At 38.9% G+C, this 26,341-nt stretch overlaps 1 protein-coding gene across 3 annotated transcripts; it reads left to right on the top strand.

Annotated features, from left to right (window-relative positions):
* The first annotated feature begins 12,184 nt into the window (after positions 1–12,184).
* RP2 (RP2 activator of ARL3 GTPase) lies at positions 12,185–23,036 on the top strand. 3 transcript variants are annotated; one of them, XM_081326254.1, is made up of 7 exons: positions 12,185–12,424; positions 15,384–15,480; positions 15,706–16,049; positions 16,878–16,985; positions 17,643–17,757; positions 20,122–20,207; positions 20,836–23,036. In XM_081326254.1, the coding sequence occupies exons 1-7, from the start codon at positions 12,290–12,292 to the stop codon at positions 20,917–20,919; spliced, it is 969 nt and encodes a 322-aa protein (XP_081182380.1). In that variant the 5' UTR covers positions 12,185–12,289; the 3' UTR covers positions 20,920–23,036. The 3 variants fall into 3 exon arrangements, with proteins under 3 accessions (XP_081182380.1, XP_081182378.1, XP_081182379.1); XM_081326252.1 differs by having other exon boundaries at positions 15,384–16,049; XM_081326253.1 differs by lacking the exon at positions 16,878–16,985 and having other exon boundaries at positions 15,384–16,049.
* The last annotated feature ends 3,305 nt before the right edge of the window (positions 23,037–26,341 follow it).

Below are 26,341 nucleotides of genomic sequence, written 5' to 3'. Positions count from 1 at the left end.
CCTAATTTCCTGAAGAAGAAAGTCCCCAAAATAAGAGATCTCTGAAGAAGGAAAGGGGGAGGGGGACTCTGCTCCCTCCCTTTTTAGTTAGCTGCGAAACTTACCCTTTAGAGAAAGAAAAGACTAGAAAGACATGAAAAATGAGCAAATGCTGACACCTGCTGGTGGATGAGGATTTTTTTTCTCTGAACCTCAAAGCTTTTAGAAAATGCAGCTGTGTAAACAAAGTGAAAATAACAAAGCTGAAGCAATGAATACTTCACAAAAGGAAACATATGATAAGTGACAACAATTTCAAAGGACAATGATTTTAAACTACATAGAAATCCAGAATAATTTTAAGAGCATGAATTAACTCATTTCCAACTTAATTTCACTCCAAGAAATTTTCCAGGAAAATACAGTAGAAATGACTGAACAAAATTCTGAGGATAGAGACTTAAAGAAGGAATCTTATAAAATGATCACTTCACAAAAGGAAGCATATGATAAGCAGCAAAAATTTCAAAGGACAATGACAAACTACAAGGAAATGCAGAATAAACTTGAGAACATGAATCAACTTATTTTCAACTTAATTTCACTTCAAGAACTTTCTCAGGAAAATACAGCAGAGATGACTATAATTTTGAGGATAGAGACTTGAAGATGGAACCATATAAAATAAAAAATATGATTTAATTCATATGGGAAATATTTCAACATGTCTAAGCAACTTTGAAGATAAGGAAAAGAATGAGAAAAAATTCTTTACAGGGAAATGGTGCAGCAAAACATATTGATTAAGAAAGGCAACGACCAGAGAAAAAAGCCTAAAATGAAAATTCAGGAAAAAAAATGGGATCTTATCAGAAAGAATACTTTAAAAAGAAACATTTGTTTCAATATGGCTAAAGAAATGGAAAAACTTTGAAATATACTACTCTTAGAGGGATAAAAATTTTTTTTCCCTTAACTAATATAATATGTTTGGGTTTTTTTTTTTCTTCTGAAAAAAGTTGAAATGATTTAAACAAAAGCAAATGTTTTAGCTATTTAAATGTGACGATAAGAAAAGCATAAAAATGTGTTTTGAATGAGAGTTAAAGGATTAGATGATTAGAACTATTGAATGGAATGCTCAAGTTTAAACAGATTAAATACATTCTTAGCTATGGTCAAAAAGAATAAGAAATTGAGGGAATAAATATATATTAAATTAGGAGGGATACATATTTTAAGTTATATGTTATTTTTTGTATTTCACTGCTCTTCTTTTTTCTTGTTTCCCTTTTCTTTCTTCTTTTTTTTCTTTTTTGTCTCTCTTTTTTCTTTTTCTACTTTTTTTACTTATTGATTAAAAAATATAAAAGCATGAGAGGGTTTATATGGAAAAAACAGAATTAAATCCACCAATGTAAATATAGTTAAATGTTGAAAAGATTGTCACTTGTAAGAATATTTAGAATTTGGAGGGAGAAATAAGCTGAAATAAACACGGTAACAGGATTTATGATAAGGCAACTAAAATGACAAATAGGATTATTGAAATTATATACTTAACTGTTAATTAAAATAATGAGAACTGTCTTAATCTAATATTTTGCAAAGATACTTTGGGGAAAGGGGAAATCAAATGAAATTAACGTATGGAATATAGATCATAGAAATTACTTGTTAAGGATTGTTTTATAAATGTTACCCAGACAACATTCTGTTTATAAATTACTGAATGATTTATGTTATGTTAAAAAATTCTAATAAAATATTTAAGAAAAAAAAGAAATAGAAATAGAACAGAACCTTGGAGGTCTTTTAGTCCAGCCCCCTGCTCAAACAGGAGAAACTATACCATCTCAGACAAGTGACTGTCCAGTCTCTTCTTAAAAACCTCCAGTGATGGAGCATCCATGATTTCTGAAGGCAAGCTGTTCCACTGCTTAATTGTCCTCACTGTTAGGAAGTTTCTCAATTCCAGGTTGCTTATTTCTTTGATCAGTTTCCAACCATTGTTTATTGTCCTGCCCCCTGGTGCTTTGGAGAATAATTTGACCCCCTCTTCTTTGTGGCAGTCCCTCAAATACTTGAATATTGCTATCATGTCACTCCTATTTCTTCTTTTATTTAAACTAGCCAAACCCATGTCCTGCAGCTGTTCTTCATATGTTTTAGTCTCCAGGCCTTGGATCATCTTAGTTGCTCTTTTCTGAACTTTTTCCGAGGTCTCAACATCTTTTTTGTAGTATGGTGACCAAAATTGGTTGCAGTATTCCAGGTGTGGTCTCACTAGGGTTTTGTAGAGTGGAACTAATACTTGGTGTGATCTTGATTCCATGCCTCTGTTTATACAACCCAGGATTGCATTAGCTTTTTTGGCTGCTGCTGCTGCACACTGCTGGCTCATAGTCAAGTGATCATCCACTAGGACTCCAAGGTCCCTCTCACAGTTGCTGTTTTTGAGCCAGGTCTCGCCTAATCTGTACTTAAACCTTTGATTTTTCCTGCCTAAATGTAAAACTTTGCTTTTCTTCAATTACAACTCATTTTGTTGGATAGGGCCCATTGTTCAAGTTTGTCAAGATCTTTTTGGATCTTGACCTTGTCTTCTGGGGTGTTGGCTATTCTTGCCAGTTTAGTGTAAGCTGCAGATTTGATGAGTTCCCCTTCTATTCCCTCATCTAAGTCATTAATGAAGATATTAAGAGAGTACTGGGCCTAAGACAGAGCCTTGTGGTACCTCACTGCTTACCTCTCTCCATGTGGAGGTAGTACCATGAGGACTACTCATTGAGTACGGTTTGTCAGCCAGCTACAAATCCATCTGGTGGTGATGTTGTCTATTCCACCTATTTGTAGTTTACCAAGCAGTAGGTTGTGGTCTACTTTGTCAAATGCGTTATTTCAATCTAAGTATACTATGTCCATATCATGTTGCTGGTCTATTAATTTAGTCACTTTGTCAAAGAATGAAATAAGATTGGTTTGGCATGATCTGTTTTAACAAACCCGTGCTGGCTACTAGTTATAACATTGTTTGCTTCTAGTTGTTCACAGATCTGTTTTTTATTATCTTTTTCAGGATCTTCCCAGGTATTGATGTTAGACTGATTGGTCTGCAGATTCCTGGGTCTGTTGTTTTTCCTTTCTTGAAGATGGGAACCATATCAGCCCTTCTCCAATCCTCAGGTACAGTTGGTACAAAACATGACATAGCAGGCAGTTACAGTACACATGCTCCTTAATCAGTGCACATTACATCTCTACTCCATGAGCTATCTTGCTAATATGTTTATTGATTCAATTGAAGGTGCTAGTAATTACATATAAAACCTATATGGCATGGAGCAGGGTTGAGGGGCTGCCCTTGCCCAGTTACATCAGATCCAGCAGGAGAAGCATATTATGGGCCCCATCTATGAGAGTGTCTTCTAGCAGGACCCAGGAAGACAGCCTTTTCTGTTTTGGTCTCTACCCTTTGGAACATCATTTCCACAGATCTTAGATTGGCTGCAACCCCAATGGCTTTTAGGAAGGTCTGAAGACCTGGTTTTGCCATTGCACTTGGAGGTTTGGCAATGGTTGGGAACTTTTATAATGGCTGTGTTGAGATGGATTTTGCTGCTCATTATACTTATTTTTGTTTTTAATGTGATTATTGGTTTTATGTTGTTGTATTTACTGTATGTTTTAACCTGTTTTTAATTGATGGTATATAACTGTCCAGAGTTAGGTGAGATGGTAACCATACAACTTGAATAAATATGTATTCATTTAATTTAAAATTGATTAAATTCTATAGATGCCAGCAAGTGCAAAATTAATTCATAAAGACTTTGTAGCATGATCCAATATGATCCATGATCCAATAGAATCAGCCATCTGTACTCCAGATAATCAATCCAGAGAGGTATGTTGCCTTCCTGGAGCAAAAGTCAAAGATGTGGCTGAGAACCTAATCAAAATAATAAAACCCACAGATTATTACCCTTTTCTATTACACATAGGGATGAATGACATGAAAATGAACCTGAAAACAATATCGAGTGATTATGAACAGCTAGGCAGGAAGGTCAAGGAGTTAGGTGCACAAGTAGTTTTTTAATCTGTACTGCCAAAGAAAGGACAACAGCCCATAACAGAACAAAGGATTCTATCAGTCCGTGGTGGTGAACCTATGGCACGTGTGCCACAGGCAGCACGCAGAGCCATCCCTCTGGGCACAAGCGCCATCGCCCCGGAGGGAGGCAGGGCCAGGCTGATCCCCTCCACCTCTCCAGGTGAGCTTGTGCTCTCGCTCTCTTTCTCTCTGCACTGAGAGTCAGGGAGCAGGTGCAAAAGCTGGGCGGATCTGGGCTGGATGGTGGAGGCAGCTGCCAGCACAAGTCTAGGTAACCCTCCGGAGTAATTTTTGCAGTGCGCCAGCAGCCCGGTCCAGGAAAAGGCCCCTGCCACCTGGATCGACCATGGGAGGGCCTGAAATCCCCCACCCGCTGCTCAGATCACACTGCCACCACCTCCCCCCACCTGCTGCACAGATCGCGCCACTGCCGCTGTTCCACCGCCGTGCAGATCGTGCTGCTGCCACCCCCCCACCATGCAGATCATGCTGCCACTCCCATCCACCCACCCACCGTGCGGATTGTGCTGCCGCCGCTTGCAAAACACCCCACCCGCCACCCGGATCTAGGGCTGCAGATTTAGCAAAAACCCCTCCCCCCATGGCCGATCGGGGCAGCAGAGGCCTTTTCCAGGCCTCCAGAGCCCAGATCAGGCTGCTGGCGCACCGTAAAATCACCCTGTGACCATGGATGCAAGCTCCAGAGGCTTGGAAAATGCTTCTGCTGCCCAGATCTAGGGCTGCAGAGCAATTCTGCACACACACCCATGGCTGATCTGGGTGGCAGAAGCATTTTCCAGGCCTCTGGAGCCTGGATTGGGCTGCTGGCGCACTGCAAAATCAACCTGTGGCCATGGATGCAAGCTCCAGAGGCTTGGAAAATGCTTCTGCTGCCCAGATCTAGGGCTGCAGAGCAATTCTGCACACACACCCATGGCTGATCTGGGTGGCAGAAGCATTTTCCAGGCCTCTGGAGCCTGGATTGGGCTGCTGGCGCACTGCAAAATCAACCTGTGGCCATGGATGTGAGTTCCGGAGCTTGGAAAAGGACTTTTCCAAGTTGCGGCAATGCAATCCGCACAGCGGGGGCGGGGCAGGAGCATGATCTGCGCGGCGGGTGGGGGGTGGAGGCAGTGTGATCTGCACGGCGGGCAGAGGCAGTGCGATCCATCTGGCGGGAATGGCAGCATTGGGAGTGTGATCTGCACAGCAGGTGTGGGGGGCGTTGGCAGTGTGATCCGTGCAGTGGGGGGAAGAGCAGCGGCAGCAGCGTGATCCGAGCGGCAGGTGGGGGGGCAGCACAATCCGCATGGCAGGTGGGGGGAAAGGTGGCAGCGGCAATCCACGCAGCGGGGGGGGAAACCTGTCCCACTTGTTTCATGGCGGCTTTCGGCTCAGCCGCATTGCAGCAGCATTGGGCACAATACATGACACGGCAAACAGCTGTGTCACACCAAAACCGGCTGTTTGCCGCCTGCTGATCAATGCGGCTGCCATGAGGCCGCAGAACAAGCCGGGTGGCAGTAAGAAACCTGTATACTGGTTCCTTACCTCCGCTTGTTCCGCGGCCTCATGGCAGCTGCATTGGGTGCAACGCGCAAGGCAGCAAACAGCCACGTTGTGCCAAAACCAAGGGGTTGGCAGGCTGTGGCTGCTGATGGACAGAGTTGGGCCCCATGCGCTCGCTGTATGCGGGGGGCCGATGGTGTCAGGCAGCAGCTGCCCCAACCCCTGCCTCGTTTTGCCTTGCCTGCGGCAATGGCACCCCTGCCCTGCCCCCCCTGCCTCGCAGGACGAGCCTCCTGCCCACTGTCCCACCCACCAGAGACCCGGTGGATCTCCCCCAACCCTGCCTGGCCCCCACAGGTATCCCTCCCCATGAGCAACATCGAGGTGGCAATGCCCACCCAGTCTGCCATGACCACCATAGCCACGCCCACCCAATGGGCCACGCCCACCCAGCACCCGACGATACATAAGTGGGTTTTGGGTTGCAGTTTGGGCACTCAGTCTCCAAAAGGTTCGCCATCACTGCTGTAAGTGAACCACTGGCTAAAGGGTTGGTGTCCTCAAAAGAACTTTGGATTCATGGACCATGGTCTGCACTTCCTCTATGATAGACTTTTGGCAAGGGATGGGCTGCACCACACATAACTGGGAAAAATGTTTTCGGAAAATGCCTGGCTCAACTTATCAGGAGGGCTTTAAACTAAAATTGAGGGGTGAGGGTGACAAATCTTTAGGATCTCCAGGACCTAATGCCAAGCAAACCCCCCTATAATGAGGTAACAAGGATGGGAAAGAAGACAAATCCAAACACCAAATAGGAGACATAGGAAGCATACCCAGAGTGAGACATAAAGATCTCAAATGCCTATACACAAATACTCAGAGTTTGGGGAACAAACAGGTGAACCTGAATTATTAATACATGAAGGTAAATATGATATAATTGGAATTAGTGAAACTTGCTGGGATTTAACCCATGAGTGGAACATACTGATGGATGCAAACTGTTAAAAAAACCCAGATCCCATAAAAGAGGAGGTGAAATTGCACAATATGTAAAAGACCACTATATTGCTACAGAAATGCATGAGACTAAAGATGAAAGCCTCCTAGAAGGCATATGGGTCAATATAAAAGGAAAAAAAGAATGACATTGCCATAGATGTATACTACAAGCCACTCAACCAAGCAGAAAAAATAGATGTACTTTTTGCTAACCAATTAACAAATATATGTAGAAAACACACTACAATAGTAATGGGAGACTTCAATTACTCTGACATCAACTGGAAGACTAATTATGCACCAAGTGAGAAATTGAATAGGTTCCTGACCAACCTAGCTGACAACTTTATTGTCCAAAAGTAGAGGAGGGAACTAGAGGGACAGCCATACCGGAATTAATTCTCACAAACAGAGAAAAAGCAATGGAGTTGAAACTGCAGGAACCTTGGGTGAGAGTGACCATGTCATACTGGAATTCAATGTAATGCAACTATAAGCAATAGAAGATAATGATATCAGTCTTAGATTTTAAAAGAGCTGATTTTAACAAACTCTGAGAGAACTTGGGAAAGATTCCTTGGATGACAATCCTAAAGGGGAAAACAAGCTTGGGAAACTCTGAAAAATAGCGTGTTTCCCTGAAAATAAACCCCACCCCGAAAAAAAGACATACCCTGATTTGTGGGGGTGGGCCTAATATAAGCCCTACTCTAAAAATAAGCCCTAATTAGGACCCCACCCACTCCGTCCCACCCGGCTGCCACAATGCGGCAGGAGGCTGCCACAAGGTGAGGCAGGTGGGGGAGGGAGTGGAGCTGCCCCACGCACCCCGCACCCACTTCCGTCAGGGCCCCCCCAGCCAGGCCATTCCTTGCTCTCTTTCACTCCCCTCCCAAGCTGGACTGCCATGCTACTGTATGGAGGATAGGCCGGGTAGACCTGTTCCCCCTCCACCGTTTCAGAGCCAGGGGAGAGTGATGGTGAAAGGTTCTGCTGCCAACTCTCCCATGGCTTGCGTCGTGACTGCCGCCAGCCCTTCATTGCCGCCACTGAAGAGGACGGAGAACGGGGAGGGGAATGGCCTGGCTGGGGGGGAGCTGAAGAAAGCAGGTGCAGGGCACATGGGGCAGCTTCACCCCCTCCCTCACCTGCCTGTCCTTGTTGCAATATGCCATGCGGCCTCCTGCCACGAGTGGCCACAGCAGAAGTGGGGTAGCAGCCATGTGAGCTCCTGCTGGATGGGGTTGTTGGTACCGCCACTGCAAGGTGACACAGGTATCACGGAAAATATAAGATACTGCCCCAAAGTAAAACCTAATGCCTCTTTTCGAGGCAAAAATAATATAAGACCGGGTCTTTCGGAAAAACACGGTACGAACATAAAAGCCTAGTCCAACACAATACCACTGAAAAACAAAAAACAAAAATATCAAGAAGAAACCAACATGGCTGCACAAAGATTTCAAAAATCCTGGAGCACCGGGGAAAAGAGCCAATTTGGTTCCCAACTTCAAAAAAGAGGAAAAAACAGACCCAGGAAACTACAGACCAATCAGCCTAACATCAATATCTGGGAAGATACTGGAAAAGATAATAAAAAAATAGATCTGCGAACATCTAGAAACAAACAAAGTTATAACTAGAAGCCAGCATGGGTTTGTTAAAAACAGATCATGCCAAACCAATCTTATTTCATTCTTTGATTAAGTAACTAAATTAGTAGACCAGAGAAATGCTGTGAAGATAGTATACTTAGACTTCAGCAAGGCATTCAACAAAGTAGACCACAACCTACTTCTTGGAAAGCTAAAAAAGTGGGATAGACAGCATCACCATCAGATGGATTTTTCACTGGCTGACAAACCACACTCAACAAGTTGTCCTTAATGGTACTATGTCTACATGGAGGGAAGTAAGCAGAAGGCTCTTTCCTAGGCCCAGTACTCTTCAACTTCTTCATAAACGACTTAGATGAGGGAATAGAAGGGCAACTTATCAAATTTGCAGATGATACTAAGCTGGCAGGAATAGTCAACACCCTTTTAGGTCAAGATCTAGATGGATCGTGATAGACTTGAACATTGGGCCCTCTCTAACAAAATTTAATTTAATTTAGAGACAAGTAAAGTGTTACACTTAGGCTAGAAAAACCAAAACTACACATATAGATTGGGTGAAACCAAGCTTAATAGCAGCAACTGTGAGAGGGATCTTGGAGTCTTAGTGGACAATCAATTAAATACAGTATGAGCCAACGATGTGCTGCAGCAGCCAAAAAAGCCAGTGCAATCCTAAATTGCATTAACAGAGGGATTCAATCAAGATCCCGTGAGTTACTAATACCACTCTATAAAGCCTTAGTAAGATCACACCTAGAATACTGCAACCAATTTTGGTCTCCACACTATAAAAAATAAGTGCAGGGCCAGCAGTTTGACAACCCTGAGCTATAGGAACTGAGCATGGCTAGTGTAGTGAAGAGAAGGACCAGGAGAAACATTATCATATTTCAATATTTGAGGGGCTCAGAGAGGAGGGGATCAGCCTGTTTTCCAAAGCACCTGAAGGCTAGACAAGGAATTACGGATGGAAACTGGTCAAGGAGAGATTCAACCTAGAGGGGACAAATTTTCTGACAGTGAGAACAATCAACCATGGAACAGTTTGCCTTCAGATGTTGTGGCAGTTTCATCACTGGAAGTTTTCAAGAAGAGACTGGACTGCCATCTGTCAAAAATGGTGTAGGGTCTCCTGTATGGGCAAGGGGCACTAGATGATCTACTAGGTCCCTCCAACTGTTATTCTGATTCTCATATAAACCTCAGCAAGTCCTATGCAAATTTATTGAATATATGTTCAATTAAATCCAGTAGCATTTACTTATTAAACATGCATAAATTAGGTTTACATGTCCTTTGGAATAATTGTTTTTTATTGCCCTAACTACACAAGGATTTATGCAGTTTTTTTCCTCAGAATCTAAAATACTTGATCACATGCTTGGCAGCATAATATATATAATACAAAAGTGGACCATAAAGTATTTATTATTAAGGTTACATTTTCAATACAATCTGACTCCAAGTTCACCAGCTGCATTGGAATTCTAATTTCAAGAATTGATGATTAAGAGATAATTTCCTTCTATTAACTGAAAATCAACTAGCCATTTTTGGATTATTTTGAAATTAATTCGGAGAAAAAGAGAATGATCAGCAAATGTTTAGTTGTATCTTTGAACATGTTGATTAGATGAGGGGTCCCCAACCCCCAGCCTGCTAGGAATCAGTCAGCGCAAGCAAGCAAAGCCCCATCCATGCACATGCAGAACCATGAAACCACATCCCCCCACCTGGTCTGCAGAAAAACTGTTCTCCATGGTCCACAGCGCCCAAAAGGTTGGGGGGCACTGAATTAGACTACAGAAAATGGGATCTGGGACTGTAATACTGTGAAATTTCTGTTTTCTTCCTTGGCTTGGAAGTCAGACCATCTCCTTTGTATTTATTTAAAGTGCTGCTTTACAAAAGATAACTCATTATATCATAGAGAAGGGCTGTCTTGACATAAACCAGTTTTCTAATATTGCACTTAAGAGCTGTTACAATTTTATTCTCCTTGATTTTAATCAGTCTAAATTATAAATTGTATGCTATTCATATAGGATGCAGTAATTTATTCTGTAGCAAAAGCATTAGAAACAATATTTTTAAAGTTAATGCACTAATATGATTCAAATGTTTTTCATGTCAGTCTTCTCAACATGCAAAAAAATAGGTAGCGAATTACCTCAGCAGATATGAATTATATTTTAATTATTTCTTTTAATACATATACAGACACATACATCTTGAATTTAGATGTACGGTACTTATCATGGTTAGTAACTTGTTTGTATCTGAAAGCGAGCCATCCCTGTTTGGTACCTGAATGATATAGACCACCAGGAAATGCTAGAGACATATATTAGAGAGGGAACAAAATCATCTCTGGAGAAGAAATAGCAAGAAGACTGTGTGGATATATTTAGATTGTGATAAGCAGCTGAGATTTAACTTAAGGTCTTTACTTTTGTTTACTTCTGGTTAAGTATACACAGGACTATTTTTTTTAACTCTTCACACATTTTTAAATAGGGACTTCATATTTCAAAATCATTGGGAGTTAGCCAGAATACAAATACATAAAATACTGTCTAATCATCTCATCTGCCTAGCAAAATGATGACAGATGCTATTGACTAAAATGTGCACAAGGGATTTTAGTTCTGTAGATTTACTAGAGTAGCAGGAAACAGTGAGTTCTCGTCCAGCCTCCAGCACAAAGCCAACTGTGAAATTTTGTACCAGTCACTCTGTGAACATGGGAAGAAGGCAAGAGCAAATCAATTCTGAAAATCTTGCCAAGAAACCTTGTTCAGCCAGTTGCCAGCATCAAGACTGACTTGAAGGTACAAAGCAAATAAAAACCTATGCTGGTATTTTGTGATTATGTGCCATTAAGACATTGTCAGCTCTTAGTAACCATAATTTTTTCTCCATGATCTGTCCCTAACTTGATCTTTCCAATCTTCCATCCATCACCACTGTAACAAAGTCCATCAAGCTTACTGCTGGTCATCCTCTTCTCCTTGCTTCCATTTTTTCTAGCACAGAGCCTTGTTCAGAGCTATGTATTTACATAATATGTCCATTATGATAATTTGATCCTGGTCATTTGTGCCTCAAGTGAGAACCCTGGATGGAATACTAATGTTTATCTTAACAATCTATATAGAGATTGTTTTATATTTCCTTAGAAGTCCCATCAGTTGGCAGAAGCTTCTTCCCATATAAGAAGAGATAAAAAAAGCTTTCTGCTGACAGTATTTGACTTTTTAATGTGTAATTTAAAAAAGTTTGTCTTAAAACAGTAAAATATTATACCTTAAGAGCCAGAATAGAACATCCATCTTGGTAACAGACAACTTGCCGGTACTTTCTAGACAAGAGATTAAATCTTTACAGGTTACGCTATATACATATAAAATAGCCGACCATTCCAGTTAATAGCATAATCCACGATACTTTACTACACCCAGGAAAGCAGGATTCGTAGGTTCCCGTGCAGACGATCTTTAAGGTTGGTAGCACTATTCCTTGTGCCTTTGTGCATCAGCAGAATGCTTTTTTTCACGCACCGAGCAACCTGTGTGCACACCCTAGTCGAGGCTTGAGCAAGACATATGGTTCAATTCACATACTGGAGCTTATTATTAAAAACATCCTTCCCTCCCCGCCCCCATCCCTGCCAGAAAAAGCAACACATCTCGGAACGCGCGCAGCACGGCGTCAACGCCCTGCTCTCTTTACGGACAATTCTTTTCCCGGTTTCCAGTCACGAGACTCACGGCGAGCAGCGCGATCGACGTCGTGCTTCGTTATTAGTCAGCGAGCCAGATTGACGGAAAGCTTTCATACGATGCTGATTGGAAGAAATGCTGGGAAGGGAGGAGCCGCAGTCGCCATGGGAGACGGATGAGGGAGAAGCCGGAAGCAGGAGCTTTAAGTGGAGGGTGGAGCATATTCAGTTATAGTTCCTTCGCGGGAGGCGCTGGGGCTGTTTGGACTGGAGGGAGGCGCAGTGAAGGGAAGGTGTTTGTAGTGCGCGTGTCTGTGTTCTAAGGTGAAGAAACAGATTATGGGCTGTTTCTTCTCCAAGAGGCGGAAGCAGGTTAAAGAGACCAAAGCGGGCGCTGAGACCGGAGACCGCAATGGCTCTCTGTCCGCGGAGGCCGACAAACAGCCACAGTATAGTTGGGACCAGCGAGCCAAGGTAACCGCTATTTCCTCCTTTGAAAGCGGCTGTCCTGGGGGTGGGGGCACAGGGCTGAGCGCACAGGGCTACTTCCTCTTCTTTGCTGGCTGTGTTTGCACAACATGTTGGGATAAATGGGGCTTGGCTCGTGTGTGTTGCGCAAGCCGCGCCAGTTTGGCTAGTTCACGGATCAGTGTATCGTGTGAATCCAATCAATTCAGTTAATTCCGTTTACTGCGAAACAATATACTGGGGAAACACGAACAGTTCCTCTCTCGTTCCCAGGAGATCTTTCTAACTTCGGTTTTCCTCAAACGGATATCATTCTAGCTTTGTTCGCAGCAGAACTCTCAAAATATCAGCTGTGGATTATGGTGAATGAGAATTCTGGGTGTTGTGCCGGGTTGGGGAACTTGCTTTAGCCCATCTAACACCCCACCACCACCTTTCCCAATGTTTTTGCTTGCTTGCTTGGGCTTATCAAATTACTTCTGTAAACACCAGATACTGCTTGTGTGGCAAATAGGTATTATCTGCAGCTTCTTCAGGATTTGAAAGGTTATTCCTGTCATCTCCAAAGATGTGTGATTAGATACTCTTTACCAGCCTTTAGCCGTCCTGGTGAATTTGAAGAAATGATATGATATGAAATTTTTCAGCCTTCGGAAGCAGCGATTTGGGTTTGGGCAGATAAATGGTATTTAAATTAGATTACAATATATTAGTGCATGGATGTCATAGATCAATATAGCTGCAAAGTTATTGATATTGTAGTTTAAGATATTGAAATACATTTAAAAAAATTCAGGAAGCCTTTGAAGGAAACAGGTGTTAGCTCATATTTTTGAAGTGTACCATAGACAAGTTGATGAAACGATCACAAACTAGTTTAGCACTGCCACAACCTTTCTTGTTGACTTCTATTTTATCAGTTTTAATTTAGTCTGCATTTGGTAAATACCTAAACCTGATAGTGATAGTTCAGAGCACATCAATGTATTCTTGTGTACATAATCTAAGATATATAATGATCTTCCCTTGTTTTCTATCTAGATATCTCTTGTGTATAAAGAATGAGACTGCAGGTAGTAACACAAGCTTTAAATATTCCCAGAGGGTTTTTTAAAAAATAAGTGAAGCTTTATGGAAGCCTCCCTTTCAAGATACATAACACTAACCAAGGAGTTTTTTTCTCCTTTATTTAAGAACATTTAGATGGCCACCTTCAACTGTCCTTTAGATTTGGTGCCTAAGGAAATTTTGAAATATTATTTGACTCATTTCCTTGAGTTATGAAAATAAGTGAAATACAGTGTGATTTCCCCCCCTGAAAAATACAGTATTTCCTGATTTTCTAACAAACATCCTTTTAAATTAGCTGCCCCTTATATTCCTATACTATACATGTTACCGGTAACTTTTAAATGATTAGACCTGAATATAGATGTAATATATTTACATTTATAAATGAATTTTGAGTTAAAAACAAATTGCAGAAATTTATTGTATCCTACTTTTAAATAGTTTATAACTTTCAATTTTTATGCCATTTTGTATCAGCTGGTGCTTTAGAGTGGATTATGCCAAATGTCCTAATATTAGGAAGAATTGAAATTAAGCTAGATAAGGCTATATAATAAAATATTTTAATGGGGACTATAAATGTTACTTAATGGATAATATAACTGGTTGTGTTACCCATTTAAAGGAGGCTTAGCTTTTTTTCTCTCTAAATGCTGGGGAACATTTTGATGTTTGAGGAAGCTAAGCTAAATTGAAATGCTGCTTTAAAAGATGATAGCATGTGGAATTATACTGTTCTGTCATTATTTGCACAATCCTGCCAATTTTAGCAGAACAACTTTGTGTTTTCAGATTAGTTGTGACACAGCTTCTCAATTCCATTTGGTTTAATTTTAATTGGCATCTGCTGTTTTCCTGTTTTACATCTTAGATGTGCAATGAAGTGTAAAACTATAAATTTTATTTATCTGGCTAAATATTCCATTTTTCAGTATTCTCTGTGAATGGAATATGTGATATGATCCTTCAAAATGTGATACTTGAATTATATGAACGGGTTCCCAACCGGGGTTGTGAGAAAATATTCCAGAGGGTGCAAAAAATTGGGTTTTCAAAATTATAGTGTATATGCATAATTCGTTGCCATTATTTTGAACTTTTGTAAGGGGTGCGAGAATATATCAGAAGAATTCTAGGGGTGCAGGGTATAGAAAAGGTTGGGAGCCACTGGCCTAGAACCTATATCTATGGCTTACTAATTAAATCAAATAACATTTACATTTTAAGACAAATTGTTATGCTTTTGTGATAAAATCCATATCTTTAAATGGAAATGTTTAATGCTACCCTTCAATATTATTATAGAAGTACAATTCTATTACCATCTTGCAAGAAATCCTTGATATATCAGTAAACTTAAACCACTAAAAATGACAAGTGCAAAAGACCAAATCCACACATAAAGGTACAGTTAAGATGATTTATTGCTAAAAGCCTATGCACATGAATATTCTCAACTAACAGCATCTGGCTAGACTTAGTTTGCTTGTGGCTACATAGGGATTCTAAGCTGATCCCCCTTTTCACTGCGCTCCAAATTCTGCCATTCCTTCTCTTAAAAGATACTTGATTTTCTTTTTATGCTGTGCTGTGATTTTTTTAATCGAATAGTATTTTATCAATCAATAACATATTTGAACTATCGTATAGAATACCCTTCTGTATTAATAGTTCGTAAGCTCTTAATAGAAATTCTCTGACTAAAAAACCCTTTCCTTCAGTCTCTTCAACAATGGAATAGAAATGATGACTGTCTTAAGAGAGGAAATAAAATAATGGTAATACTAGAAAATTTGCATATTATAGTAAATATTGATTCTAATTTTTTCCAGACTTAAAGTGTTCATGTCTTTTAAGAATATACATTGATTATAAAATATTGTTTTTGTTCTAGATTGATCCTAAAGATTACATGTTTTCTGGACTCAAGAATGAAACAGTTGGACGTTTACCTGGGAAAGTTGCAGGACAACAGTTTGTCATTCAGGACTGTGAGAATTGCAATATTTATATATTTGATCATTCTGCTACAATCACTGTTGATGACTGTACAAACTGCCAAATTTTTCTAGGACCTGTAAAAGGCAGTGTATTTTTGCGTGACTGCAAAGACTGTAAATGTGTTGTGGCATGCCAACAGTTTCGTACTCGCGACTGCAGAAAGATAGAAGTATTTCTGTGCTGTACCACCCAGCCCATTATTGAATCTTCTACAGGTATGAAATTTGGATGTTTCCAATACTATTATCCAGAGCTGGCTTTGCAGTTGAAAGATGCTGGGCTAAGCATCTTTAACAACACATGGAGCAATATCCATGACTTCACACCAGTTTCAGGAGAAAATAATTGGGGTCTTCTAGCTGAGGATGCTTTAGTTCAAGATTATGTACCATTGCCAACTACTGAAGAATTAAAAGCCATGAGGATTTCAACTGATGTCAATAAGAGCATAATTCCAGTAACCCTGGGAGGACGGCAAAAAAAAAGTGAGGAATCTTGCTTTGTAGTGTTCTTTGCTGGAGACTATACAACTGCCAATGCAAGGAAGTTAATTGATGAGGTAGGAAGCAATTTGCTATACTTTATACTTTGGGTTTAAAGCTATTTTGCCTTTTTAGAAATTAAAGTATTACAGATCTGTAGCTTTTAAATGGCTTTTACAAGGCATAACCAAATCCTGACATGATGCAGATTTGAAACGTGTTCCTTTATATGACTGACAACCTATGCTTTGCAGTTTGAAAATATAACCTGTAGGATGCAACAGGAGAATAATCTAGAGCAGGGTTGTCAAACTCAATTTCATTGAGGGCCACATCAGCATTGCGGTTGCCCTCAGGGGGCCGGGTGGGTATGGCCAGGGTGGGCGTGGCCTACTGGGTGGGCGTGGCTAGTGCACGTATGGCCTACTGGCTGGGCATGGCCAGCTCTACATCGTTCACATCAAGGGTGCCTATGGGGGCCTGGGCAGGAGTGGGACAGATCTGAGGGTCTTTGGCGGAAGGAGGGTCTCTGGGCCAGGGCCAAGGCAGTGGGGGCCGTTCCCTCACTGTTTCCAGGATGGCTTCGCGGGCCACATGAAACCACTTCGCGGGCCGGATCCGGCCCCCGGGCCTTGTGTTTGACATGTCTGATCTAGAGTAAAATTTGAGAATACACATGAAGGTTGCAGAGGGAGAAGAATCTCACTTCATAATTTGAAGTCTGCTGGTACAACATTAAAGAAAATCTTGTAAAAAGGTGTTTGTAATATCCTCATAGTAAATGTTTTTCTGTATCTCATTTTTAATTCAGAAAAGATCAGTGCCTCTGCAAAAAATGTCAAACCAAATTCTTTGATATACAGTTAGGATAGGAATCTTGTTTTACTCTAAGTGTGTTTTCCTAGGGCAGAAGTACAAAAAAGAAAGTCCAGGAGCCACATGCAAATTTCTTTAGCAACCAGAGTGGGAGGTGCCGTATGTTGGATTTTCACTGCCTAATAAAGAGTCTTAAGGTACAAAATAGATACCTTAAGCCTTTGCAAATGCTTAAAGAGCTTTGATGCTGCTTGTTACATTATATTTTACACAAAGCTGATACGGACCTCAAACCAGCAGGAGTTGTGCATCCTTTTTTTTAAGGTGTAGAAGGAATTGGAAATTTCCAGAATTTAGGAGAGCTCCTTTTTGCTTCTGAAATAATAGTAAATTATCAGGAAGCAGCTAATGGTAAGAAATTTGCACTTGTAAAAGTCAAGGTCTGACTAACAGTCTTTAGAATCATAATTAGAAGGAGTCATATAAATCATTGAGTTCATCCTTCTGCTTATAACATAATCCAAATTAAATCATCTGGGCATTTAAATTTGAATTATTATACATTGTCATAAATAAACTATTCTCCATTGGACTTAATCTTTCTCAATGATTGATGGTTCATTTTCTTGACTATAAAGATGCAGAGCTCTTTATATGGTTCAATGTTATATGTTTCCACCCACCCACCCAATTTATTGTGATTTAGACAATATAGATTGCTTTAAATAATGGGGAAATTACTGTGCAGGAAGAAACATTTGAATAAAAGTAAAAATTTTGGTTTGTTAAGGATTATTTCTATATGTTATGTTACATATTTCATATATATTCCAATTCTTACTGAAATCCAATAGATGACTGGCAAAGGCTTTTGGCTGCTACAGACAAAAGAAGTTTCAATGAAAGCTGATGATGCTCAACGAGTGTTCCAGCAAAGAGCATCTGAATTCATTCCTTTACTTGACAAAGGTAAAATTAAAACTAAAACCTTGAAAAATTAAAAATTTTACTTAAATCTGAATGTAATTCCTAAGGCAGAGGGCAATTGAAGTTATACTTTACATAAAAATACCTTGTCACCAAGTGGCACATTTTACTTACTGGTGAAGCTCATACCAATTTTTTTATTACAGGTAACAGGTAAAGATTATTTGTAAAAGCTGTACTATCAACATTGTTGAAGGGAATACAGGAATATGCTGGTCTCTTTGCAAAACTGAATTTTGATAAAGTTTCTGGAATTTCTGGACTTGATTTTGATCAGCAGCAATAATACATTTTTAGCTATATAATTTATCAGAGCTATAGCAACTCTGCATCATATGTAATTCAAAATATAAAAGAGTAAGCAGGAGCAAATTTTGGTTCCCAATAAGCATGCATTGTTCCAATGTCACAGAACCGTATTTAGTCCTAGATACAGTAGGTGCTGTTGTATCAAAGTAACAATTCCAGTAGCCTTGTATTCTACAAATTTAAAAGAGCAATGAATTCTACCATGTTATAAGGTTTAGACTTTGTTTTGAAGATATCTTATTTATCCAAAACAAAATTTGGTTCTGAGTTTAAGAAAATCCCTTCCCAACTCAAAAAAAGTAGGTAGGGAATAAGTATAAACTGACAATATCCAGTGTGATGTTCACTTTCTGTACCTTGTCAAGCTAGACTAGTGAACTGTAGCTAAAATCATTTCTGGAGACTTCTAACAAATGTGTGCACATGTGTTCCCAGCTACATACTTGCTAGAAGTTGCATTCCAAGAAAATCCAAGTCAAGAAAATAATGTATCGCTATATTTGTCTATAGAATAAGGTTCATTATTTATGGAATAGATTCATCCAACTATACAATCATATTGTCAAATGGAATATTCTCATATGCAGATACATTCTCTTTCTACCATAAAACAGGAAATAAAGCTACATGAAGATAGAAGGAGAGAGTGGATAGAAACCAAATGGATAGAGATGATATGGAAAAGGGTAGTGAAAGGAAAAAAGGTGCCATGTTTCAGCATTACAAGAAAAATTAAGTCCACTAGGCAAGCAGCCCTTTCCAAGTGGTGGCTGATCTTAAAAGATGGATCTTGATGTCTACAGCCACTTGATCCTCTACCCATTTGCTCAATTTCAGCTATAGCTTATTCTCAGTGACTGTAAAATCTACTTATAGGTAATATTTGAGTGAAGGGAAATATTTCCTACTAGTAAATATACTTTTTATGTTTAGTCCCTTTTTTCTGTCATAAACATGAGGGATGTACAATGTTTTTAATTTATTCTTATCCTGTTCTATATACAGGATCTACAGAATTTACAGGATATAAAATATTCAATAACAACTATACAATAAAATAGAATATATATGTAAAAGTGACGGGAGTTGAAAACAGAAGTGGAAACAACCCCCCCCCACACACACACACTTATCCCAACCAATAGAAAAGGTCTTTGTGACGAGACAGGTCTTCAACAAATGCCTTGATATTGTAAAACAAGTGCCTCATAAACTTCCGGGGGTGATCATTCTATAGTGGAGGCACAACCACATAGAAAGCCCATCTGAGAGAATACAAAATGACATTGTGTGCATTTGGCAGACATAAGAGAACCTCCCCCACAAACTCAGCATTTGATCAGATGTTACACTAAAGGTGGCCCATCAGGATTCTGGTTCAAACATACATATTAAGCAAAACCCTAATCTTGGTTCAGATTCTTTGGCAGACGTTACAGGATGATATACCTTACTCAGTAATCTGATTACTGCAATCTACATCACTGCCACTTCTAGATCAAATGGAAGGAAAACCTCACATAGAGTACATTGTAGTGATGTAAGCATAAATTTGCATATGGAAGTTGTCCCCAAGTAATAACTTTCAAGTCTGGCAGTCATATAAATAATTTAAAATAAAGTAATATTAATGAGGTGTGGTTCCAAAGCTCCTGAAGATTATTCTCATATAAATGTTAAATAGTATTAGGGATCACGTTAGTCCTCCATGACGTCTATGACATTCTACAACAATCTGTCAGAAATACCGCCATTTAGTATTGTTTATGCAAGTAGGAGTCAAGTATAGTTAATACAGTATCTTCAATTTACTTAATTCAAAAAGGTAACATAGTTGACAATATCAAAAATTAATGGGAGATGCATCAGAAAAATACAGGGTTGTACCTGGTATCTTTTCCCAATATTTCAGAGCAGATTTGGGAGAGATATGCAATGTAGAAACGATTGTTTTGTACAATTTCTAGTATTCATAGGCTTACAGAGATGAATACAACTTAACGTCAAAATATTAATTCATAATTATTCCTTTTTTAGGTCCTGTTGTCGCTTTAGAGTTGAATGGGGATGGTTCTATAGCAGCCTGTCAAGACATTGTTGTTAATGTCTTTAGTGGAGCTAAGGTTAGTAGTGGTGCAGATTGTCCCTGAAAGTGTTTTCTGGAAATGATAGCCTGTTTTTCCAGGATACTACTTTTTCCACAGAATTTTAATTTTTAAAATTGAAATTAATTTTGTCCTTCCTCTTAGAAAATTAGTTTTCCTAACTATATTGTCAATATTGTCATTGCCTAGTGACTGGGGCAATGAAAAATGTTGTTTTAAATTTTTACAGTAATATGTTTTGTATTTTTTTATATATATTATGAATTTAGAATTTAGATATTAATACTTTTAATAAATACATGGTGATTCTTCTAGCATTATTCAATTAACTTTGGGCCCATAATTACTGGGCCCAAAATTAATTAAATAATTAATATATATAATTAGATCTTGAGGTGAATTATCTATTAGAAGATACCAAGTTTGTATCATTTAAGGGGTCAGATACCGTAATATAATTTCAAAAATCTTTTGAAAATGAGAATATATTTCTATTATGTTTGTGTCATTCAATTTGCAGTTTTAGATTAGCATTCTAATCTAAACCAGTTGACTGGCTTATTTAAAGAAACAAATTAAAAGTCTGGAGTAAAACACTTGTGTTCTAAATCATAATTGTTCTTTATTTTTTAATCCTAAAATATAGGTTTTTGTATCTGAAGACAAGTTATCTGCTTCAAGAGAAATAGACAGTTTCTATAATTTTGCTGATATGCAGATGGGAATGTGAAAGAAACAAAAGCACCTTACTGAAAAATGTCTACCTTGATAATTGAGTTGAACATTAGATTTGTACAGCACTCTGAATTAAGTGAAATGTTTTACCTTTTTTGCCTTTTCCTTATAATACTGATTTTTCACTAATTCTATAAAATTGAAGTAACTGTAATCCCTCTTAACTGTAATGTGATTCTTTCCTGCATATTATATTTTAATATAATATTTTCAGCTATAATGGTACACTAGATGGAAGTATAGATGTTAGAAAGCTGGTGCATATTGAAGATTTTTTATGTATATATCTTTGAGCATAAACTCAATTTTGATAATGGTATGCTTTATAACATTGAACAACCATTACTAACTATTAGTATGTCCTGAAATTTCCGAACACTTCACATGAAATCAATATCATTCAAAAGATTTTAATTCTGGCTGGTTTGTCTCATTAGTGTAAAATTAGCAACAATGAGCAAAAACAGTTATTTTAAGTTTTGCTGTCAGTCCAACAGTGACTTTTGGTGTTTGATTAATCTTGAAGGACATAACAATCCAAGAAATGGCATTTGTGGAAACCAAGGTTTTGCTATGGCTTCTGACGAGAATCTCCAAATAGGGGATTTTATTGCTCTTCTTGCTGAATTTCTGTGAGAGTCCTGGTTCAGATTTTTGTATATATTTTTTCCAAATATATTTAATTTGTAAATGCAGATCTTAGAGAAATGAATGTGACCTGTAGGTCTGATTCTCATTTTACTTAATATTCAATATTAAAGGTTGAAAACTTGCTTTTAGTTTAGAGTATGTATGACTCTTTTCTGTTTATGTGTAATCTATAAATCTCAATTTTCAACCCTACTAGTTTGATTTTACATAATGTCAAGCCAGGATTTTTAAAATATAATTGCCTAAATCCTTACACACAAAACAGGTTTATTTCTCCAGCAAGCTCTGTTTTAGTTTTCAAATTCTGTGCTGTTAAATTATGATTCTTCCTATTTTACTTTGCATCCTATCGAAGTCTTTTTCTGAGCCACAGAGATGCAAGAACAGCATCTTTTCCCAGGCTGAACTTTACCTTATTTTCTGAAATAATTTCTTACTTTTTTACAAGCCGAGCGAGTTCCTCTCCAAATATAGGGGAGTAGTGTGGGGGTCATAACTGCTTTTGACTGCAAAAAAACTCAGAATAACAGTAAGCAAATTGTGAATCTCAGAAGATATGTAAGGCAGAACACAGGTCACAGAGGAACTCTAATATCAACATCCATTCATTAATAAATAAAAAGAAACCCAAATGTAGGCATATCTCACAAGCCTGTTCCGCCCCAAACCCATACACATAATTAAATAACATAATCCTTTCAACTCATAGGCCACCACAAAATTTCCTCAAAAATTTACTATGTTTAATAATAAATAATGGTTAAAATGAAGCATCTACTCAAATCCATTCTCAGTATTTGAAATATATTACTGTACCACTGAAGTGGTTTAGATGGTAAAATACAAATTATGAGAATTAAAAAAAAATACAATCAGTTTATCAGTTGTTCAGACTATAGCAAAATGGCTTTTAGCCATGCTGTAGCTGCCCGGGAGCTTCCTTGAAATATAGTAAATGCTTAAGGATTATACTGCAAATTTACTGGTGTCTGAAAGTTTGATATTTTACAGAATTGCAAAATTATTATTTTTTGTATAGTTAATGTTTTATATGTAAATACTGGTTTCTTTCCTATATTAGCACTTTATGTTGGATAAAGACTGTATATAGAATTTTTACCTGTACATTTTAACAGAAAACATTGTAAGAGGAAAAAAGAAAAGAAAATTTCTGCATTAGCAATTTAATCAATGGAAGCATAACAGACATTTACTTGTTTTTATATTATCAAAATGGAAGGACATGACTTAATTTCTGAATTGTTATGTATTTGATATTGTTTATTAATTGAATTTATTGGTACTATATTATAGAATTTAAGAAAAATTTATACAGTATGTTACAGCTTTTATATGCAACTTGTCTAGCATCTGTGAAATGTGTTTTATAATAAATACTAAATGAAAACTTCCCTTTATTTACGATGTGAAATGGTACATTGCTTTTTTTTTTAAAAAAAGACCCTGGTCAGTATTGCACATGTAATAAATTCTTAAATCTTTTAAGTTTATAAAGGCTCAGTTTATGACTACAACAAAGTCCAGAATTTCAGTTTTAAGTTATTGTGGTTGTAAATCAAGGAACCATATGACTGGGCTCAATTTTATGATTGTTTTTATAATGATGGTAAAGTAAGTAATCATGGTTGTTATGCTAAGTGCACCACATGAGCTATTAACTGAATCCAGCATATCCAAGGGACTTTTTTGCCATTTTTCTGCTAGAAAATAGCAAAAGTAGCAAATCATAGTCGTGATTGTGAGACACTGCATCTGGTCATAAATTGGTTGCCAACTGCTCAAAATGTGACACACGATGGGGGGGGGAAGTGTTATAACTTCAAAGATGGCTCATAAGTAGCTTTTTTGAAGTCTTACCTGGTTGTTAAACAAAGACTACTTGTAATTTTATTGTCTTTGAGATAGATTTTGCTGGATCTGATGGTGTGTCAGGACCCACCCCAAACCACGTCTTAGGAAGACAAAACTCTTGGAGCCAAATCTTAGTCCAAAAGGAATCTTTACTATGACATGCTTGGTTGTAGGAGGCGAGACAGGACTTAATATTTCCACGAAGTAAACCCTTATAAAGAGTTCCCAGTTTAACCCCCCTTAATCCCCATTTGGTCAGTCCCCCATCCTTCCTCTCGTATCATCCATCTCGTGGGAAAAAGGAAGTTAGGACCCTTTTGTTTATTGCTGTCTTCCGTGACAAAAACCAGATGCTAGCCCCCCCCTTTTGTTTCCCCAGTTCAAAAGGCTTCTCCTTTCCTTTGAAATGCCTATTGCCGGTTCAATACACATCTATCCTCTTCTCTTCGGGAGATGGCAGAATCCATGGGATATGTTTGAAACATTTCATTTATGAATATGATATAAATGGATTCTGACAGTCCGCTCTCCTTAGAAAAAAGATGTGTCCATCTGTAGGGGGAGAAAAGAAAAGAGAAGAAAAAAACCATGTGTAAATGTTAACTCGGTTTGTTTGGATATTCTGTATGAAATCTCTTAAGCAGCTTTGGTGCTTTAATGTGGTGTTTGCTGACCCATTCATTTTCTGAGGAGGGGAGGTGTTTCCAAGCCCCTTTATATTGAGTTGTTCCATGATGTTTCCTGGAATCCAGAATTTCCTTCACCTCGAAATGTTGTTCTCCTTCCACCATGATGGGAGGTGGTGGTGGTAGAATTTTTGTTCGTAGGGGAGATTGTTGTTCTCTATTAGACTGCAGTGAAAGATTGGGTGTATTCGTCTAAGATTTTTAGGTAGTTCTAATTCAACTGTTACTGGGTTTATGATTCTTTTAATTGGAAAAGGTCCAATGTATTTTGGTCCTAGTTTTTTACAGGGTTGGAGAGACTTAAGGTATTTTGTAGACAGATATACCATCTCTCCCACCTTGAACGGTGTGGGATCGGATCTTTTCTTGTCTGCCTGTGTCTTGTGTGCTAATCTAGCCTCTGTTAATGCTTTTCTGACAATAGGCCAGGTGTATTGTAACTGAGCAATCCATTCCTTTAGTTCTGGAATTACCGGTTCTTTTGGAGTTAGATCAGGTATGGGGTTGAAGCTCTGGCCTGTGGCTACTTGAAAAGGAGTGTAACCTGTGCTGGAGTGAATTGCGTTGTTATATGCCACTTCTGCGAAAGGCAGCAGGTCTGTCCAATTGTTCTGCTGAAAATGCACATAACATCTTAAATATTGCTCAAGTACAGAGTTAGCCCTTTCCGCTTGCCCGTTACCCTGAGGGTGATGACTAGATGTCAGTCCTTGGGTAGTTCCTAACAGAGATAAAAATTCCTTCCAGAATGCTGAGGTAAATTGCACCCCCGTCAGATATGATGCGTTGTGGTGCCCCATGCAATCTGTAAATATGTTGTACAAAAAGTTTTGCTAATGCTTTTGCAGTTGGAATTTTTGGGCAAGGTATGAAATGGACTTGCTTAGAGAACAGATCAGTAACAGTCCAGATAACAGTGTTTCCGTTGCTTTCTGGTAGTTCCACAATAAAATCCATGGCTATTTCTTTCCATGGGGCTGAGGGATTCGCCACTGGTTGTAACAGTCCTGGCGATTTCCCTTGTAACCTCTTGGCCATTGCGCAAATTTGACAACTACCCACATAGCTTTCTATGTCCTTTTTCATAGATGGCCACCAAAATTGCCTTTTAGTTAAGTGTAAGGTTTTTACAAAGCCAAAGTGTCCTGCTGATTTTGTATCATGGCACAGTTGCATGAAATTGATTCTCTGTGTGGCCGGTATATATAGCTTCTCCCCCACCCATGGCAGTCCATCTTTAATTGTGCACACATGTTTATTTTTCTGGAACCATTCATCACTTTCCAAAGATTTCCTGAATTCTATTCCAGTTTGGCTATCTACCTTCGGCTTCATTTTTTCTTGTGCCCTGGTGGTGACTGGTGCTGCCAGTTGTTGTTCCGGTACAAGTGGTTTAAAGTCAGTAACTCTTGTGCTGTTATATTGGGGCATGCGGGATAATGCATCTGCCAGGAAGTTCTTTCCCCCCGGTAAGTGTTTGAGAGTGAAATTGAATCGGTGAAAGTGTTGGGACCAGCGGGCTTGCTTAGGAGTGAGCTTCCTGGGCATTTTTAGTGCTTCTAAATTTTTGTGGTCAGTCCAGACCTGGAAAGGTATTTTATTTCCTTCCAAAAATTGACGCCAAGTTAATAATGACCACCTTAATGAGAATGCTTCCTTCTCCCATATTGGCCATCGTTGTTCTGTTTCTGTAAGTTTCCTGGATGTATATGCGCAAGGTTGCAATGCCCCCTCATCATTTTCCTGTAGTAATAAAGCTCCGACTGCTACGTCGCTCGCATCTGCCTGTATTACAAAAGGTTTGTTGGGATCTGGGTGTTTAAGTACAGGTTCCGCAGAAAAGAGTCTCTTTAGCCTCTCAAATGCTGCTTGACATTCCATTGAGCATTTTAGAGGCTGGCTGGGTTTCACGGGTGACCCCCCCTTCGTTTTCAACAAATTTGTGAGGGGCATGGGTATTTGGCCAAATGCGGGGATGAATTGGCGGTAGAAATTTGCAAACCCCAGGAAACTTTGCAATTGCTTCCGTGTGCGGGGGGGGTGCCCACTCTAGTACTGCCCTGACCTTCTCTGGGTCCATTTCGATGCCCTCTGGGGATATGCGATATCCCAGGTAGTCAATTTTTTCCTGATGGAATTCACACTTCGATAATTTAGCATATAAATGGGCAGCTAAATATTTTTTTTTTTTTTTTTTTTTTTTTTTTT

This window comes from Vipera berus (genome assembly GCF_964194415.1).
Source record: "Vipera berus genome assembly, chromosome: 4".
Taxonomy (NCBI): domain Eukaryota; kingdom Metazoa; phylum Chordata; class Lepidosauria; order Squamata; family Viperidae; genus Vipera; species Vipera berus.
The sequence above is the reverse complement of the archived record's forward strand: the minus strand, read 5'-3'. Positions and strand labels throughout refer to the sequence as shown.

What these genes read in the sequence shown, in the direction of transcription:
- RP2 (XM_081326252.1), top strand. Translation starts at nt 12,290, where the DNA reads ATGGGCTGTTTCTTCTCCAAGAGGCGGAAGCAGGTTAAAGAGACCAAA. An exon ending in CAAGGAAGTTAATTGATGAG is followed by an intron (nt 16,050 to 16,877) that starts GTAGGAAGCAAT and finishes GTGTTTTCCTAG; the next exon opens with GGCAGAAGTACAAAAAAGAA. An exon ending in ATGTCTTTAGTGGAGCTAAG is followed by an intron (nt 20,208 to 20,835) that starts GTTAGTAGTGGT and finishes CCTAAAATATAG; the next exon opens with GTTTTTGTATCTGAAGACAA.